This window comes from Podospora pseudocomata, chromosome 3, assembly GCF_035222375.1.
Source record: "Podospora pseudocomata strain CBS 415.72m chromosome 3, whole genome shotgun sequence".
Lineage (NCBI taxonomy): Eukaryota > Fungi > Ascomycota > Sordariomycetes > Sordariales > Podosporaceae > Podospora > Podospora pseudocomata.
In genome coordinates this window covers 4,015,984-4,032,026 of record NC_085887.1, presented here as the reverse complement: position 1 = coordinate 4,032,026, position 16,043 = coordinate 4,015,984, and the positions used below count along the sequence as shown (strand labels likewise).

Below are 16,043 nucleotides of genomic sequence, written 5' to 3'. Positions count from 1 at the left end.
GACTCGCCGAAGGATAGAGGACGGGCAAGCCAAGGCTGGGTGAAGCCAGCACACCCTCACCGACTTGGACCCTGAAAATGACCATTTCCATTCCGTAAAGGCTGTGACGGGCACCGGACGGGCACTTGAGCGTCACTTGACCTAAAAAGTCAAAAACATGCGCTGGCCTGTAGGGAGCTGAGCCGACACCGCCTACCTAGGGAGACAGAACGGTGAGTCTACTTTGTACTTTGTTAGATGTTGTCAAAGGAGATCTCCTTGGTTCTTTGTGAACCCTGATGGTCAGTCCCTTTGAGTGCGCCAGGGCTTGTGATCGTTATTGCTCTCCATTTCCCAGGTTGATGAGCCAACAGCAGTCAGAAAAGATGCGATTACCGGTGGATGATGTCAGGCTTCAAGCTCGCAAGGCAGGACGACATGGATAGAGACTGCAGCTCGCACCCCGCTGTTTGCTTGATCTCAGGTGCTGGATTTGGGATGCATTGTACAGTGACGGTGTGCGAACGATAAGCATACGGTGCGGATGGCCAAGTGTGTGGCGGCTGTGGCTTGAAATACTCCCGGCCAATGGATCACGCGGGTCCGGCTGAGTTCCGCAGTGGCTTCTTCGCACAGTGCAGCGACATGGGCAATGCCCCACCATTCATCCCACTCTGGGGTCTCCCGCCCACTTTCTGCCAGCTGCGGTAAGCGCTGGTGTTGGCTGCGTGGCTGCTGCTATCGTGGCCCACGCACCACGGACATCGCTCCAGCAATGTTGCAATACCCGCCTCAGCTCTTGTGACCGCCTCCTCCAAATCCTCGCATCCCTCTGCCGACTCGCCCCCGCTCACGGCATACAAATCAAGTTGGAAGCCGTCTGGGTGTGCCGCGCCGCTGGCCTGTTCTTGTGCCAGAGCTTCATGATTCACGACGGGACCTGAAGTCATCCAACATTCCAAAACGTGGTTGGTGGGTGCGCCCTCCTGCCCTCCTGTTTCCCTTGACCGTCAGACTAACTCGACAGCCCAGTAGAGTACTGAACGCATGGTGTAACTCCACCCGGTGGTTCCAATCAGAACCTGTAATGGCCAACACCAAAGATCGGCCGGGGCCAAAGTTCGCACCCAAGTTGATAGAGACCACCTTTGAACGCTATCGAAAGTCCATACCGCCCAATGAGCTGACCCCGAGTCCATCCCCGAGGTCGCCATCACCACCTCCGCGGGAGCGACGCAAGTTTGCACCGCAACTGGTAGAGTCCTCGGTCCGAAGATCTAGGCGAGTTGGAGACGAAGGCCCAGCCACCCGTCCGACAGACAGGACAGATATCACACCCTACACAAATCACATTTACGCCCCCAAGCCCCGAAGGAAACGAAGCCATGGATCCATCCCAGCAAGCCCCGAGAGACAGAGGGCTCATGCCCGGCGCGAATCGTGTGATGATGAGATTGCCGGCCCCTTGTTTGATCTCGTGGCCCGCGATGCTCAAAGGAAGCTCCAGGACATTGCCATGAGCGCGTTCCCCAACAGCGGCCAGCGCATAGGCGGTGCTGAACATTTCTATGTCAGGGAAGGGTCAGAAGACGACGGGCCCCGCGGGAGACCTTTGACGAGGGGCCCATGGAATCCCATGCACTCGAGACGCAACTCGTCCGAGGAGGACATTAGCTGGGCCTTCAAGGAGATGCAAGAGCATGCGCAAATGGTGAATGCCCACAGGCAGCGTGACATGAGTCGGATAGACACGTTGGACCTGGACAAGATGAGCATTGATGTCCCTAGCGATGCCATAGATTTGACGAGCAGACAGAGGTCGTCCATAGCCAACTCTCCCCTGTGGAGGCCACGGCCGTCATCAGGCTCGCTGGTGGCCATTGGAGAGACTCATATGCCCTTGCTCCGTGCCGAGTCGCCTCTGCCGCCCACTGGAGAGAATCGCATGCCCAACATGGAGCCAGACTCTCCCCCGGTCCGACCCATCGGCGAGAGCTTCATGCCGTACATACCCTCGGCGCCTGCTGGCAAGGCTGGCGACATGCCTTATGCCCCGGCCTCGCATATACCTCCGGAAACATCTTTTGGGCACCATGCACCTTTCAACCCCTACGGCCAGGAAAGAGACATGTCCCTGGAGAGGGCGAGGGCCGCCCATCGGTTGCGACTGAAAAAATCACCTCCCATGCTCGGCCAGGATCTAACGTTTAGAAAGTGCCCGTCCCCGAAGCAGACCAAGCTGGAGCCGGATCATTTGTGGGATCTGGAGACGGGAACGACGCTGGAGGACCAGCACCGTGACCCGACAGAACAGCATGGCCTCTGGCGCGGTTACTGCTACACGAGCAACCAAAACGAAAAGATTGCTCATGTGGACAGGCCGCTGATGATCACGACGCCCATGCCCGACGCAAGCAACACAGATCCATTTGACAGAGCTTTTGGAACTGCTCCGGTCGAACTAAGCGAGGAGCCGACGCCGGTTGGTTCGAGGACCGACAGTCTGCATATCCCAGGAGGAGGCTCTATTCAGCTCCAAAAGAAACCACATTCGGCGAATGGGAGTCTGGTCGTTCCCGAGCACCGAACCAAGAACAACGCACCCAAGGGCCTTCACATGCTCCACAACCTGCACAACCTGGACGAGAAACTGAAGCAAGAGAAGGCTGTGGCTGACCTCGAGGAGAAGATTGCCGCCGAGTTTGATGACAAGTTTGTGACGCAGGTGTACAATTACTTGTCTCTTGGATACCCGGCCACGGCTAGGCTCTACGATGAGGAGCTGAGCAAGATCAGCCGGATTCCCGTGGAGGAACTGGAAAGGGACGACGACGCCATCATGGAGGATCTATGGGGCGCAGAAGCCCACGGCAATTCTCAATCCTCTGGCTCGCAGTCCCAGAACAGTGAGGACTCTGGCCCGAGAAGGGCGGACGGGAAGAGGATCAAGGCCACCGGACATATCATGCTCGATAGCGAAGAGCAGGACAATGTCAAGGAGGAGGACAGGTGTCCAAGATGGAAGGCGCTGAAGCTCTACATCTATGAGTGGGCTCGGCAACATCCGGACCTGAACGCCATCAGCCCCTTGGCCTGGGGTGTGCGCGAGCGGAGGGGAAGCTGGGGGATTTGACTTTTCTTCTTTGCTTTCCCTGGGGCGTTTAATAGCGGGCTGTTTTTTTCTACATCTAACCCAATACTCACATTTCGAGTTTACAATCCTTTACTGTCTTTCTCATAGCCTAGGCATTTTGGAATATTCACTAGCGACACTTTTGTTTTGAGCTTGCTGTTATCTCTTTGCCGGGGGGAAATGGGTCGGTGGCGGCTACGATCTGTCCTTTCCACATTTTTGGGCCTTTTGTGGTGGTAGAGGTTCGGCACAAACTGGGATGTGGATTAAACAGAAACAGCAATGGCGGCTTGTTGCCACTGGGCATGGTATACACAAGAACTCTACGGGGATAGACGTACTGTAGAAACAAAAAAAGGTGCGTGTATGTATCCAAACGGGCGTGGAGGTGGCGGAGAAAAGAACAAGGAGACTGACCGGACATGGTCGGATCATGTTGGTTATTGAGAAGGGGCGCACCTGATAAGTTTGACAGTTCTGGTAAACATGGTCATATATTGAGTCTAATTCTTCACCGGCTTGTCTTCAGCCCTATGAGAATGAGGCGGTTGTCGGTTGTTTCGCCCGCACTGTCCCGTCACCGCCAAGAAGCGCCCAAAAATAGCAGCCCCACCTAACTGACGCGCACTGTGTTCTCCGTTTCTTTGATGACGGAGACAGGGAGCCAGATTGGCGGGTTCCCGACCGAACGCGACGCTGTCCCGAATCCCGACCCCAACCACGACCGCTCGTACCCCAATTCTCGACCGACCACAACCGAGTTGACTGCGGGCAGTTATATGTAGACCCATGGAGCCTTCTCCCCTAACACACCAGCCCCGGCCCGAGGTTTTCCAGCCCAAAATCGTCCGGCTCTATGAAGCCCTATTCAAGGTTCGTCCGCAGCGGTGGGTGCCTGGTGAGGAACAACAGCTGACACTTGTCCCGGTTCACAGGTTAGCCCCGAGTGACCGAATTATCAGACGCAGAGGTTGACAGACTGTGTGCTAAAAGGACGATGAAGATGCACCGGCCGAAAAGCCCGAAGGCTTCTGGAAGGAGTTCTTTCTCCTGCGGCCCGACCGCGCCAGCTTGAAGCGCATGCTCGACGAGACCCCAGTCGGCGATTTACTCCATCTGTCGACCCAGACAAGGCAACTATTCATCAAGGCGGTACAGGCGTTGCGACGGCCATATGGAGTCGGGGATCTGCATGCACTCGACACCTTGTCCACGTTCATGATTTGCGTGCTTGCAAAACGGTACACAAACCCGAGCTCGGATATCATTGAGGTTTTGGCCGGGCTGGATCAGATCGATACCGTGTTTGGGGACTTTGTCGCAGCGCTGGAGGGCCTCATACGCAATGGAAGGGGCCCAGGGGTAGAGTGTTGCCCACATGGGGTTGGTCATGCGCAGGACAAAAGGCAGCCGGCGGATGGACAGGAACCACAGCAGCAGCAGCAGCAGCAGTCAAAGGGGAAATCCAACTGCACTTATACAGCCGATTTGCAGAAACGGGCGGTGGAACTGGCGCTCGCCGTGTCCTCGGGGGCGTATCAAACGAGCTTGCTCACGTACTTTATTCAGAGGGATCTGTTCCCAGCGATAATAAGCGTATGTTACTAAACCCCTGATGTGAAAGGGCCGTGGTGCTGACCGAGACAGTGTATTCAATCACAATCTTCACTGGAAACTTCTGGCGACGAGACGAGGATAACGAGGCCGTTCATGCTGCTTGGACTGCTGGCCAACTACAACAAGTTTGAGTTTCAAAACCCTTATCAAATGCGCTTGAACGATTTTGTCAACGAGCGGGTCATCAAGGATATCGTAAAGGGCGTGGGCAAGACGTGCCAGAAGCTCCGGGATCAGTATATCGATGTCCAAGAAGACCTACCAGAAGGATGGACGCTGGCCAACACGCTCAACAAGATTGGGCTAGGGGCTATTGCGCCAGGGGGAAAGCCCTCGCCCAAACCGGTCTACGACGCAGACACTGCCAAAAGAATGTTTGCCGAGCTGTGAGTGCACGTCTGTTTCTGGTTGTGGGAAAATATTGCTAATGATCTTGTAGGCCGGGAGAGGAAGCTGCCGTCTTGCTTGCCACATATGATTTTTCTCACGCCAACAAGCTGTTCAGTCTGGAACTGGTGACCGGTGCCCCAAGGTCGGAAAAGGGGGAAGACTCCCCGTTTGCAAACTTCATTTCTCTCACGTCCTACCTCCTCCAGCACGCCCACCTCTCCCAGAGAACAACCTTGTATTGTCACCTCAACCTGATGGTGTTCCGGTTACTGATTGAGGACCCTGTCCTATGCAAAAGGATGTGTTCAGACGAAAGCAAAGTGCCGGTGAGGCTTTGCCGGCAACGATCCCCTTATTTGCCGCTGGTGCGGTCCGAGAGAGTGATTGCCACAGCTGTCATGGACACCATGATTGACGCCATCAACCACAATCTGCGACGCAGACTGGACGTCGGCCTCTACACGCTGTGTGTCGGCATTCTGCTGCGAATCATTAGCTACATGTCCCGGTCGCGAACACGGCTGCAGTACCACTGGGCTGACCTGTTTCGGTCTCTACTCAGCCTGATCCGATTCCTGACAACATATGCCTCTGATCTCAAGGGGCTGAGTCACATCAACACGCTGTTGGATCATGTAGTCAATTTGCTCGCCTTGGGACTGTCGGCCGGTGAGACATTCTTACCCACACCGGCAGCGTACGACGATCTGTTTTACAAGGTTGTCGAAACGGGGGAGGTGCTGGTGAAGTTTAGAGATACCTACGGGCTGGCCAACAGGGCGAGCAACTCTATCGATACGCTTGTCAGCGTCAGTGTCCACTACAAGGAGATGCTGGGAACTGATGGATCCAAAGCGGTCAAGGGCAAGAGAACCGGGGGGCAGTTGACCAGTCTGCAAGTGGCCGAGGTGATCAAGCAGGGCTACGAGACGCTCAGCATCCAGGCAAAGGAGGGGTTGGATAGCTGGGAAAAGTACAGAGAGGCGGATGAGCGGACGCTGCTGAAGAAGATGGGAAGGCAGGCGGTAGGAGACGTGGGGGCGCTGATTTCAGGGTGACCATGGCGTAACCGAGTTTGAAGAATGGGTCAATTGGATGGCGTTACGGTTGTGGGAGCTGAGTATACCATACTGTCTACTGTTTTGATCTGGTCGAGTCTTTCTTTGAGAATATTCAATTCACTTGTTGTTGTCGACAGGGCCCGTGCGTCTTGAATGTATTCCAAATGCACGATCGTTGATTGGCTGGGCAGAATCAGTGTCGGCTGGGCTCTTGGCGTCATGTCATCACTTCGGCTGATTGATCAGAAGTTGTCGGTTGCTGCTTCGCATTTGCCGCCTTCACCGAAGTTGACAAATGCCCATCTCTGCGACGCAATTCCCATGCTGCCATAACCTCACCCTCACCAAACCTGCGAATACCCTCGAGATATCTTTCCCCAACTTCAGAATGAACGCGTCTAGTTTACTAGCCAGGAGAGCGGCGTGTCTAGCTTGCCGCCGCAGCTTCTTTCGAAGCAGCAACCAACAACGTCAGTTCTCGTCGACGCCGGCCCAGCTCGCCGCTGCTTTTCAGTCCTACTCGTTACCTTCTCACCCACCCCCGGCGCCGCGCAATGCCACGGCTCCTGATACCTCCATCACACACAATGTTCAGTCCCCCGCGTTGCCGAGAGTATACGAGACCCGGCCGCCGAAAGAGCCGCAGGCGCCTCTAGACCCAGCCTCGTCGCTCCCCGAGAGGGAAGCCCAGCAGTCCAAGTCAAGTACACAGCTATCGGCGCCATCGCCAAGGCCGCGGTCCAAGTTGCGCGCTCCCCGAAAGGCGGCAATGAAGCTCACTCCCGCCGCCGTAGACCACCTACGCGCGCTTCTCGACCAGCCGGACCCGAAGCTCATCAAGGTCGGTGTGCGCAACAGGGGGTGCTCTGGATTGGCGTATCATCTCGAGTTCGTGGAGAAGCCTGGGGCTTTTGACGAGACGGTTGAACAAGACGGAGTCAAGGTGTTGATTGACAGCAAAGCACTCTTCAGCATTATCGGGAGCGAGATGGACTGGATAGAGGACAAGCTTAGCCAACGTTTTGTTTTCCGGAACCCCAACATCAGTGAGTCTTTTTTGCCTGCGCTTTTAGTCGACCTGAGCGCACATGCTAACAGCGAGCAGAGGAGCAGTGTGGATGTGGCGAGTCGTTTATGGTATAATGCTGGTGGTCAAGAGACATGGAAGGGTACCTGGGGTGGATCTCCGATTTGCTTTTACATACACCATTAGACCCCGGGAGTCATGGCAGACATGTACAAAACCGTTGCATCAGATTGGGCGTTTGGCTAGGCGTTTGGTCTTTCCTGGGACTCTGTTTAAAATTTGAACTGGAACATGAACAGTCTTTTCAAGACTATTGGCATCTGGAATACAGCATAATGACAAGGCACGCCCTAAGCGGTTTCTTTTGTGCATACTTCTTGTAGAGCATCATCTGTATTAATTTCTTTGTCTACTATCGTTCATCAATTGCGCGGATGTGTCTTTTGAAAAAGATATCATCATCGGCCGTGGCATAAAACGGGTAATCTGCCCCACACCGCCGAACCAAAGCGGCGGAACTTCCAGAACCACGTTTTGCAGGGGCCTCTCTGGACCGTCCCGCACTGAGCCCCCAGATCGCGTCTCCCAGATTCATTAAACCTTGTTGCCCCAAGACGCGCCGCCATCGCCATTCTATACGCCCTCTTTTGGTTGTTTGCCTAACCCTCGATCGCAGTACAGCGCAAGACTCAACTTGTCACAGTCGTATAGTGATTATATTCGCCACTCTTTTCTACCAAGGTAGTCACTGCATTCTGCCTCTCGAGAACGACAGGATGGTCGTTTGCCCCATTTGCCAGCGGGGCGTCAAGACACTCGAAATCAATAGCCACATCGACTCGGGCTGCCAGACCTTCCTTCTCGACGACCAAGCCACCGACCGGCCATCTTCTCCACCAAGCCACACTCAATCCCAGCCGCCATCAACCCAGCAAAAGAAGCGAACCGCCGCCGACTTTTTTGCAACCCCAGCTGCGAAACGGCAGGCCATCACCAATGGATCAGCCGCCTCGATACCACGGCCCGTCAACGGTTTTGGGATAAAAACCAACAATGGCAACACGGGCGGACAAAAGAGGACCTGGGATGAAGCTAATAGCTCACCAACTGCGGACAACAGACCGGTAGGGGCCCAGACGAGCACACTCTCGACAAACGGCACGGCTGAGCGAGATCCCGGTGCTGCCCCTCTCTCGAAGCGATCCAAGACCCATCGAGCCGCCCCTTTGGCCGAGCGAATGCGGCCCGACTCCCTCGACGATGTGTTTGGGCAAGACTTGGTTGGGCCCAACGGGGTGCTGAGGTCTCTGATCGAAACAGACAGAGTGCCATCCATGATATTATGGGGAGGTTCGGGGACAGGCAAGACGACGATAGCAAGGTGCATCGCCCGGCGAGTGGGCAGCAGGTTTATTGAGCTCAATGCCACTAGCACCGGCGTCGCCGAGGTCAAAAAGTTCTTTGCCGAAGCAGCCAACGAGCTTAACTTGACGGGGAGAAAGACCATCATATTTTGCGACGAGATTCACAGGTTCAGCAAGTCTCAGCAGGATGTGTTTTTGAAGCCGGTGGAAGCGGGGACAATCACATTGATCGGGGCCACTACGGAAAACCCGAGTTTCAAGGTCCAGGCGGCGTTGTTGAGTCGGTGCAGGACATTTACACTGGCATCGCTTACGAGGGAGGATCTGCAGAGGATCTTGGTCAGGGCAATACAGGCCGAGATTGTGGAGGAGGGGATAGAGCTCAGCCCCCTGATTGATGAGGAGCTGTTGACGTACCTGTCGGCCTTTGCGGATGGAGATGCCAGGACCGCGCTGAATTTGTTGGAACTGGCCCTGTCTCTGACGACGAGACCGCAAGGGGGAGGGGAGGCTCCATTGACAAAAGAGGACATCAAGGCTGCGCTGACCAAGACGTTGGTGTACGATCGGGCGGGTGATCAGCACTACGATACCATTTCTGCTTTTCACAAGGCTGTCCGAGGGTCAGATTCCGATGCGGCATTGTATTATCTGGCGAGGATGCTGCAGTCGGGAGAGGATCCGTTGTTTATTGCGCGAAGAATGGTGGTGATTGCATCGGAAGATGTCGGCCTGGCAGACAACTCACTCCTGCCATTAGCCACGGCGACTTACACGGCCACGCAACAGATTGGTATGCCAGAGGCCAGGATTCCTCTGGCACACTGCACCGTGGCGCTGTGCTTGGCCCCCAAGAGCACGCGAGCGTATAGGGCACTGAACAATGCATTTTCGGCTCTCAGGGAGCCCGGTGTGGCCAGTCTTCCGGTTCCGCTGCACTTGAGAAACGCACCCACCAGGCTGATGAAGGATTTGGGGTATGGTGCCGAGTACAAGTATCCTCCTAATTACAAAGATGGAAAGGTGAGGCAAGAGTATCTGCCTGAGGAATTGAGGGGGAGGAGGTTTCTGGAGGATAGAGATTTGGGGACAGAGGTGGATCCGGATGTCGAGATGGAGGGGTGAATGTTGGATATCGTGGGAGAGTAATACCGCAGCCTTCCGTGTCTGGATAAACATTGATGCTTGTTTACTTGGGAAGCAACTGTTCTGCGTCCTTGTTTATTAGATTCCAGATTCGGCCTGGTGGTGAGGCACGTTTCGGTCAGCCCGGTTTGATCATCAAACTGTATTGGTTTCCATGGACGGGCTGTCTGTTAGGCTAGGCCCGTGAAACTTTGGCCACGTCACCCACAAAGCCTGCTGAGACAAAAAGCTTCGAAATGTATCTGGTGTTCAAACTCACCTCCAACGCGCCCACTTCAGCCTGGGTTGCAAAAACTGTTCCGAGTCCTGACCATGTATGCCACGCCAACTGTCAGCTGACCCTAGATGTTGATCTTCTAGCAGTCACACCACAACAGTGGGCAGTCCTCAAGGAGAAAGGACAAGGCCGTCTTGATGCAACAAGGGGGTGGTATCACATCTGGGATGTCCTCTTTCCAGGACACCAGCGGCCGCCCTGTATTCATTACGACAAAGCATCCGAATTTGCTGAACGTGTGTCGGAGTAACGCACGCTCTTTTCTCAGTAAAGGTTTATTCAGAAGAAAACCAATGAGGCTCTTCAGGTGTCAAGCCCGTGTGATCCAAACCATACCTATTTCACCGCCATTTTCAACTGTTTTCAAGATGTGCTGGATGACTTTGAACAAAGGTTGAAACAAGGCTCAACAAGCAACAACCAAGCCACCGCAATCAACGCCCCGCCTGTTCCAACACGGCTGCATTTCCGTCAATCCCTTCGGCAGCCTATGCCTCTTCTGTGGCTGATTCCTTCCTGTTGTCACCAGGATTCCAACTCAAACCTGCACTTTCAACTGCAAATATGCAGGCTGCCAGCCTGTCATTGGCTACAGGGACGTCGACGTTCTGGCTGGATAGCATTTGTTTCCCTGGCATCTCAGCTGGCGGTAAAATGGACGCGAAACAGGGCATGCAGGTGGATCGGAGTCGACGTTGGGCTGGGCAGTATACTGGCATAACGGTGGAAGCTGGGATGCTGGAGAGGTACAAAATCAGCTACGAGATGAGAAGTAGAAAAATCAAGGATTTTGTTCCTCGTATGGAAAACGAATGTGAATCTCAGTGTGCAATAATTGTTGAGGGACCAGGTTTCCAGGACAAGACCAGTAGAAGAGACACGGGAAAGTATAGTCAAGAAGTCTCAACGAATCGCAGTCAGACGTTAAAGCATGAAAACACCTTTGTAGATTCCCGCTTGCCCAAAGCGCGTGGTAGCCCTGACACCTTGCTGAAGCCCCGAATCGATGATAATACTTTGACATTCAGAGCCGGGCAGGTAATCCTAAAAGATTTGCAACGAAAGACCCACCCATGGCTGAATGAGAATCTGTCCAGAGAGGTGGGACTGGACCCTGTCTGATGTGCTAGACCCGAATGCCTCGTTCTGACCTTACTTACGACAAAATATCATCAGACCGCAGTCACACCTGGCACTCAATGTTGAGCGTATGGTAGGCATGCCACAGGTCTGCCCCCAGCTTCCATATCTCTGGTTGTTGTTCGGAAACCCATTTCCACTTGAACAACCCGCAAGACCTGACATTCCGCTTTTCCAAAAATCCGCAGCATTTCCCAGAGACAAACATCAACAACAACAACCCAGAACATTGGATCCAGCTACCAGATTCAGTGAATTGGAGTGGAGAAAAGGCGCCGGTCTTGTCTTCCCTACCGAGTTTACCCACCCGTCTGCTTCAGCAACCCCTACCGACTTATTTAAGGTTTTTCGGCCGAAAAATGGTCTCCTCAAGTAAGTTTCCCCCTGAACAGGGTGATATTATGCTGGTTAAAATGCAATCTCGCAGATACGTTCACCGGACTGATGCCTTCACCGCCCTGATCTTCATCGCTGGCACATGTCCCGACCGTCGCACACCGGACCCAAAGGCAGGCTGGGCCCTTGTACATGCCCGCGCGCCCGCGCGCCCGATTACCCAAAAATCGTCTCTGCTCGCCTGGAAAGGAAGAGGCCTTTTGGCGACGATGGCTCCCAGACCAGCAACCGGGCGGAGCTTCGCGCTGCCCTTGCCACCCTGCGTTTTGAATTCGGACCCAACGAAGAAGGTTTCCGCACACTTGTCATCGTTATCAATTCCAAGTATGTGGTTGAGGGCTCTACCACATGGGCCGAAACTTGGATCGAAAAGCAATGGAAAACGAGCGAGGGGGAGGACGTCGCGAACAGGGATTTATGGGAGGCATTGTTGGGTGAGATTGAGAAAGCCAAGGAGAGGAACATGGCTGTTCAATTTTGGAAGATCCCGAAAGAGTGGAACGTGGATGCTCATGATGCAGCAATGAAGGCTACCGAGCAACCGGCGGCTGATAGTTTTCAGGACCAGATTTAGATCTCTACGTCTCCAGGGATTTAGAATTCAGCGTAGGCTTGAGGTGGATGGTACCTGCCCTCATGTCAACATTCCAATCAGCGGCTTATAAAAAGTCATAAGGACACAGCGCACTCAATATGCATCATTGCAGGTAGTTTTACACCACATTTAGATAGGATATTGCCCATAAAAGAATTGTCCATTAGCCAAGCTACGAATCGTATATTCCCTCCATCTTCAACCAGTGACTGGGACAGCATGCCATCTTCTGAATGATCTATGCCCGGGAACAGAAAACAAAGCTTCTCGATAGAGACAGACATGGACAAGCATGGAGAAGAGCCAAAAACCTCACTGGCGCAGTCACGTACGCCGCCACCTTCTCCTGCCTCCACGGTGAGGTCTTGCCGATAGCGACAATCACGGCTGTGAAGGGACCGTAGTAGTATGAGTTACATAATTGTTAGCCTGGTTATGCTCTTGTAATTTTTATTTATTTATTGCCATGCTCCTGCTCCCTTGACTTTGACAGGCACCTTTAATAACCTCATGCCGGAGTCGTTTTGACTTGGCAATCTTCCAGCTCTCACATTCACCTGTAGACTCTCATGCAGCAGTTTTGGGGCAGCCAGATGCTCGTCTCTTTCCTTTCTCATCTTGACAAATTCCTCTTCAGTAACGCCATCTCTCAGGTGCTTGTTCTTCAGGCGGTGCTCGCCAACGGTGACAAATGGCACAGGCTCTCTCAAACCATCGGGTGGATAGTCATGCCCGGTCCAGATCTTGACATTATCAGGCATAGACAGGATCTTGCGGGCTGACTGATACAAGGCGTGGGCCGATCCGCCGGGAAAATCACACCTTGCCGTGCCAATGTCAGTGTGGAAGATGGAGTCTCCGCAAAAGATATTGTCTGGGCATCCAAGTTAGCAGGGTTCTTTACGTGGAAAGGAAAAGGAGACAAACCTCCGATCTTGTATCCCAAATGATCTGGGGTGTGGCCGGGAAGATGCAGGGCCTTTGCCTTTAACGTTCCAATAGAAAACTCTTCATCGTCCTCGAACAGTTTGTCGAAAACACCTTCATACTCTTTGGCGTCGATCCCATATCTCTGCCCAAACAAGGTCTGTACCTGTCCAATCCGCTTGCCGATGCCCACGGGGGGTTTCAGGTCCTGCTGCTTGACAAGCTGCCGTTGGAGATAAAAGGAAGCAGTCAAGTGATCGGCATGGGCGTGGGTCTCTAGAATGCGCACGATCCTGTATCCCTTTTCACGGACCAAAGACAGGAGGCCGTCAGCCGCGGTAGTGGTAATGGTGGTGCTGCACTTGTCGTAGTCCAAAACAGGGTCGATAATGACTGCGTCCTTGGTCACTGAATCGACGACTAGATATTGAAAAGTGCCAGTTCTCTGTTCAAAGACTGGATGAATGGTAGGTTCTGACGGAGCAGGGGAAGTAGCTGAAGAGTAGGTCTTGCGTAGTAGACATTGAGACAGTCGAGGTGGATTTTGAGATTGTCGACAACAGGGTCTCCCTGCCGCCGCTCGGTGGAAAGACCGATGTTGAGAGTGGTAGAAAAATTGGGTGCGTGGAAGTCGAAGCGAAGAAATGACCAGGGGGGTGAGGAGCAGGCGGGTGGTCGCCTGGCATCTGATGGCGTTTTCAACGCATTGCTGTACCTGAAGGGTGTTCATGGTGGTCTCGGTGAACGTGGGTGAGGGCAAGGACAACACGCTGATCAGTTGGGATGGGAGTCGGTCTGTTTAAGCTTTGTGTATGACAAGTGTTGCAGGGATGTTGCAGACGCCGGCCTACTGGGCATTACCGGGAGGCAAGAAACATGGGGGCTAAGCTGGGAACCCTGGCCCGTGATATTGCCGTCAGTCCATCGTGGCACACCACCTCCGGGTGACTTACAGCGGCCCGGCAACTGGTGGTCCGTGCTGCCGGCGTCGCTGTCTATCGGCCATCGTCAACGGCGACATCAGGAAATCATCGTCGTCGACGCCAGCTTGTTGATATAAGGAAAAAAAGAGAAGCCACTTCACTCACTGATTGATCTCGCCATGTTCAGCTTTTTCTCCTTAGAAACCGTTTTTCAGCACCACGATTCCCATCATCCGCCGAGTTCCGACACCGCCGACTGCCACCGACAGCCGTAGAGACGGCGATTATTGCAACGCTGTGACTAACCAGGTGGCTCGGCCCGGGAGAAAATTTCATCGGATGTGTGGAATGTCTGTTTTCGCCGACCGAGTACCATGGGAGGAAGAGAAACTTGCTCACCCGGTGGCCGAGTCATCACAAGTGCAGTCAACTCGACCGGCGACAAGAAAAGTTTCACAGCTCCGGGACTCGGCGACTTGGCCCACATTTGGCCGTCTCCCCTGGGTAATTCGCTCACGCTCGAGCACACCATTTCAGCTCTTTGTCCTCCATCTCATTCAGCACCCACCTCTCCTGTTCCTGGATCTGAGATCTCAGACCTCCGTTTGACAGACATCCCGTCATCACCATCCCAACATGTCCAGCAGTCAACTATTAGTCACCACAGCAGCCTGTGCTGCCCGCCGCTCAGTCATCACGCAACTGGCCCCGGCTGCCGTGCGCACTTTTGCGAGTGTCGCCAATGTCAACCCCACCACCAGAAATCACAAGGTCGTCGTTGTCGGCGGTGGTTCAGCTGGTCTGACCATCAGCCACCAGCTCCTGCGCAAGGGGAAATTCTCCCAAGACGACATTGCGATTGTCGACCCGGCAGAATGGCATCACTACCAGCCCGGATGGACCCTGGTGGGCGGCGGTCTCAAGAATAAGGAGCAGCTCAGGAAACCACTCAAGAGTTTGATCGATCCCAAGCTGCGATTCTACAACACTGAGCTGGCATCCTTCTCGCCAGATTCCAACACTGTCACTCTCGATAACGGTGACAAGCTCACCTATGAGCACCTCGTCGTGGTGCCCGGAATCAAGGTCGACTTCAACAGCATCAAGGGGCTTCAGGATGCCCTCTCCAACCCAGATTCGGGCGTCTCCTCCATCTACGGCTACGACACGTGCGACAAGGCGGATCGCACCATCAAGGCTCTCAAGGGCGGCCAGGCCATTTTCACCCAGCCGATGGGTGTTGTCAAGTGCGCCGGCGCTCCTCAAAAGATCATGTGGCTTGCCCTTGATCACTGGAAGAAATCCGGTCTTTACGACCCAGCAAACCCCTCGTCATCGCCCATCCACATCACATTCGCGACCGGCCTTCCCGTCATGTTTGGCGTTCCCAAGTACTCTGCCGTGCTGGAAAAGCTGCGGAAGGAAAGAGGAGTAGAGGGACTGTTTGCGCATGATCTGGTCGAAATTAACGGCAACGATGCCGTGTTTAGCCATGGCGAGAACCAGAAGCTCACCCGCAAGTTTGACCTGATGCACGTCACTCCCAAGATGGGCGCTCACGCCTTTGTCAAATCCAGTCCTCTTGCCAACGAGGCTGGGTTTGTCGATGTCGACGAAGAGACGCTCCGGCACAAAAAGTGGAAGAATGTGTGGAGTGCCGGAGATGCTTCCAGTTTGCCCACGTCCAAGACGGCCGCAGCCATCACGGCGCAAGCGCCGGTTCTGGTCAAGAATGTGCTGAGGTCAATGAGGGGCAAGGAGGCGGACGAGGAGTATGACGGCTACACATCGTGCCCGTTGTTGACAGAGTACGGCAAGGTGCTGCTGGCCGAGTTCAAGTACGGCGGCGTACCCAAGGAGACGTTTGGAAAGGCGCTGAGGATTGACCAGGCGGTGCCGAGACGGGCATTTTATCACTTGAAGAAGGACTTTTTTCCTTGGGTTTACTACAAATATATGGTTAAAGGCACCTGGGGCGGTCCCAAGGGCTGGCTCAGAGATTAATTAATTGACAAATTATGCTTCCCATTGCTTGGCGCGCCCACTTATAAACCACCTTCTGGATCGA

At 54.1% G+C, this 16,043-nt stretch overlaps 8 protein-coding genes across 8 annotated transcripts; 7 read left to right on the top strand and 1 right to left on the bottom strand.

Moving 5' to 3' along the window:
- Positions 1-567: 567 nt before the first annotated feature.
- Positions 568-3,112, top strand: QC762_310740 (uncharacterized protein; the record flags this gene model as incomplete). The annotated part of the gene is given in 3 exon segments (XM_062889372.1): positions 568-686; positions 692-883; positions 1,012-3,112. Coding segments are annotated over 3 exon segments (2,412 nt in total).
- A 282-nt stretch (positions 3,113-3,394) lies between these two features.
- Positions 3,395-3,716, top strand: QC762_0060380 (uncharacterized protein; the record flags this gene model as incomplete). Its single annotated transcript, XM_062883593.1, has 2 exons — positions 3,395-3,547; positions 3,642-3,716. The coding sequence occupies 2 exons, from the start codon at positions 3,395-3,397 to the stop codon at positions 3,714-3,716; spliced, it is 228 nt and encodes a 75-aa protein (XP_062745413.1).
- Positions 3,717-3,786: 70 nt separating this feature from the next.
- On the top strand, positions 3,787-6,177 carry QC762_310750 (uncharacterized protein; the record flags this gene model as incomplete). The annotated part of the gene is made up of 4 exons (XM_062889373.1): positions 3,787-3,985; positions 4,048-4,708; positions 4,760-5,115; positions 5,169-6,177. Exons 2-4 carry the CDS (start codon positions 4,193-4,195, stop codon positions 6,175-6,177), a joined length of 1,881 nt encoding a protein of 626 aa, XP_062745412.1. The 5' UTR covers positions 3,787-3,985; positions 4,048-4,192.
- A 298-nt stretch (positions 6,178-6,475) lies between these two features.
- On the top strand, positions 6,476-7,323 carry ISA1 (Iron-sulfur assembly protein 1; the record flags this gene model as incomplete). The annotated part of the gene is made up of 2 exons (XM_062889374.1): positions 6,476-7,226; positions 7,286-7,323. 2 exons carry the CDS (start codon positions 6,476-6,478, stop codon positions 7,321-7,323), a joined length of 789 nt encoding a protein of 262 aa, XP_062745411.1.
- A 660-nt stretch (positions 7,324-7,983) lies between these two features.
- Positions 7,984-9,696, top strand: MGS1 (DNA-dependent ATPase mgs1; the record flags this gene model as incomplete). The annotated part of the gene is made up of 1 exon (XM_062889375.1): positions 7,984-9,696. One exon carries the CDS (start codon positions 7,984-7,986, stop codon positions 9,694-9,696), a length of 1,713 nt encoding a protein of 570 aa, XP_062745410.1.
- A 1,321-nt stretch (positions 9,697-11,017) lies between these two features.
- On the top strand, positions 11,018-12,104 carry QC762_310780 (uncharacterized protein; the record flags this gene model as incomplete). Its single annotated transcript, XM_062889376.1, has 3 exons — positions 11,018-11,506; positions 11,562-11,699; positions 11,720-12,104. Exons 1-3 carry the CDS (start codon positions 11,205-11,207, stop codon positions 12,102-12,104), a joined length of 825 nt encoding a protein of 274 aa, XP_062745409.1. The 5' UTR covers positions 11,018-11,204.
- Positions 12,105-12,213: 109 nt separating this feature from the next.
- Positions 12,214-16,003, bottom strand: QC762_310790 (uncharacterized protein). Its single transcript, XM_062889377.1, has 2 exons — positions 13,053-16,003; positions 12,214-12,999 (listed from the first exon to the last, which is right to left on the bottom strand). Exons 1-2 carry the CDS (start codon positions 13,780-13,782, stop codon positions 12,584-12,586), a joined length of 1,146 nt encoding a protein of 381 aa, XP_062745407.1. The 5' UTR covers positions 13,783-16,003; the 3' UTR covers positions 12,214-12,583.
- Positions 14,612-15,979, top strand: QC762_310800 (uncharacterized protein; the record flags this gene model as incomplete). Its single annotated transcript, XM_062889378.1, has 1 exon — positions 14,612-15,979. One exon carries the CDS (start codon positions 14,612-14,614, stop codon positions 15,977-15,979), a length of 1,368 nt encoding a protein of 455 aa, XP_062745408.1.
- Positions 16,004-16,043: the final 40 nt, after the last annotated feature.

Bases quoted from the DNA above. Each gene is read 5' to 3' on its own strand.
- QC762_310790 (XM_062889377.1), bottom strand. From the start codon at position 13,782: ATGAACACCCTTCAGGTACAGCAATGCGTTGAAAACGCCATCAGATGC. The intron at 13,000-13,052 runs GTTTGTCTCCTT...TTGGATGCCCAG, and splicing joins TTTGGGATACAAGATCGGAG to ACAATATCTTTTGCGGAGAC.